This window comes from Suricata suricatta, chromosome 8 (assembly GCF_006229205.1).
Source record: "Suricata suricatta isolate VVHF042 chromosome 8, meerkat_22Aug2017_6uvM2_HiC, whole genome shotgun sequence".
Lineage (NCBI taxonomy): Eukaryota > Metazoa > Chordata > Mammalia > Carnivora > Herpestidae > Suricata > Suricata suricatta.
Window position 1 is genome coordinate 32,245,450 of NC_043707.1, and position 1,112 is coordinate 32,246,561.

The 1,112-nt window shown below is 62.3% G+C and overlaps 1 protein-coding gene across 1 annotated transcript in view; it reads right to left on the reverse strand.

Annotated features, from left to right (window-relative positions):
- Position 1: 1 nt before the first annotated feature.
- ARPC1B (actin related protein 2/3 complex subunit 1B) overlaps positions 2-1,112 on the reverse strand; it is a gene marked incomplete at its 3' end in the record, with an annotated part of 13,897 nt that continues 12,786 nt past the window's right edge. The window contains exons 8-9 of the mRNA XM_029945745.1: positions 828-1,033; positions 2-119 (exon numbers count right to left, since the gene is read on the reverse strand). Of these exons, the coding sequence (XP_029801605.1) occupies positions 2-119; positions 828-1,033 (324 nt within the window). The remainder of the gene's footprint in view (positions 120-827; positions 1,034-1,112) is intronic.

Consider the following 1,112-nt stretch of genomic DNA (forward strand, 5'->3'; position numbering starts at 1 on the left):
GGAAGGGCCACAGTGGGACAGGCCTTACCTTCACGTCCCAGATGCTCATGCCGCCATCCATGCCCGTGGTGCAGAACTGGGAGCACTTGGCCTTTCCCCCGGTGAGCACCGAGATCTGGCTGCAAAGAGGACAAGGGCTTGACGGGTCCCGGCCTGTGCCCACACTGGACTCGAGCCCGCCTGCCCTCCCGGAGCGCCCACCCCCCTGGGGTAGCTGCTTCCAGTGAGACCCGCGGGGACGTGCTGTTGGGGTGCCCGGCAGAGAACCCGGGAGGTGGGCTGCAAAGGGTCACAGAGGATTGGGGTCGGGAGTCTGCTTTGAGGACAAGTGCACATGGAACAGGATCTGCAAAGTCCTGGGCAGGACCTGCGTCATACGTGTGGGGGGAGGGGACGGAGTGGCAGGACTGTAGTAGGATGGGGGAAAACCAAACTGTAGGGCTGGGAAGACACTCAGGGCTAGATCTGATGAGCCCTGAAAGGGGACACGGGTTTAGTCTGACAAGGACACTGGACCTGGTGGCTACAGGAGGGTTTAACCTGGCTACGCTTCTCCCCAGTTTGCTGTGGGGTGGATACCACAGGATCTGAGAGCTGTGGTCCATCTCTGGCTCCCTCCTAATTCCTCAGGGAGGTGACCGCCTCAGGGGACTGGGGCCATCCCAGAAAGCTACGATGGTCCCCATGCAGCCACGTACTAAACATGCAGAGCATGCGGACTGCTCTGTCCCCAACTGATGCTAGTTTTGTGCATCCTAGAGGTTGCCCTCTAGGGGCCCCCACCTTGACCCTGCTGGGAGGAGAGTCCAGGTCGGCCCCAGCCTCACCTCACACTGTTCTTGTGCAGCGAGTCCAGGCCCGAGCCGGCAGCCGCACCACCCTCCGAGCTCGCCTTCTTGTCCAGGTTCTGGAAGCGCTCGCGGGCCGTCAGGCCACGCTGAGAGCTTTGCTTGGGCACATCCAGCCGCCCGCCGAAGCTCAGTGTGCCCGTGGCGCTGTCGTAGGTAAACAGTACTGGGAAACAGTCGTGGCCCTGCAGCAGGATGGGGGTGCCATTGGAGCACTGGCTGAGAGCTGGCACAGCGCCCCCATTCTACATGGGGACCCAAGGC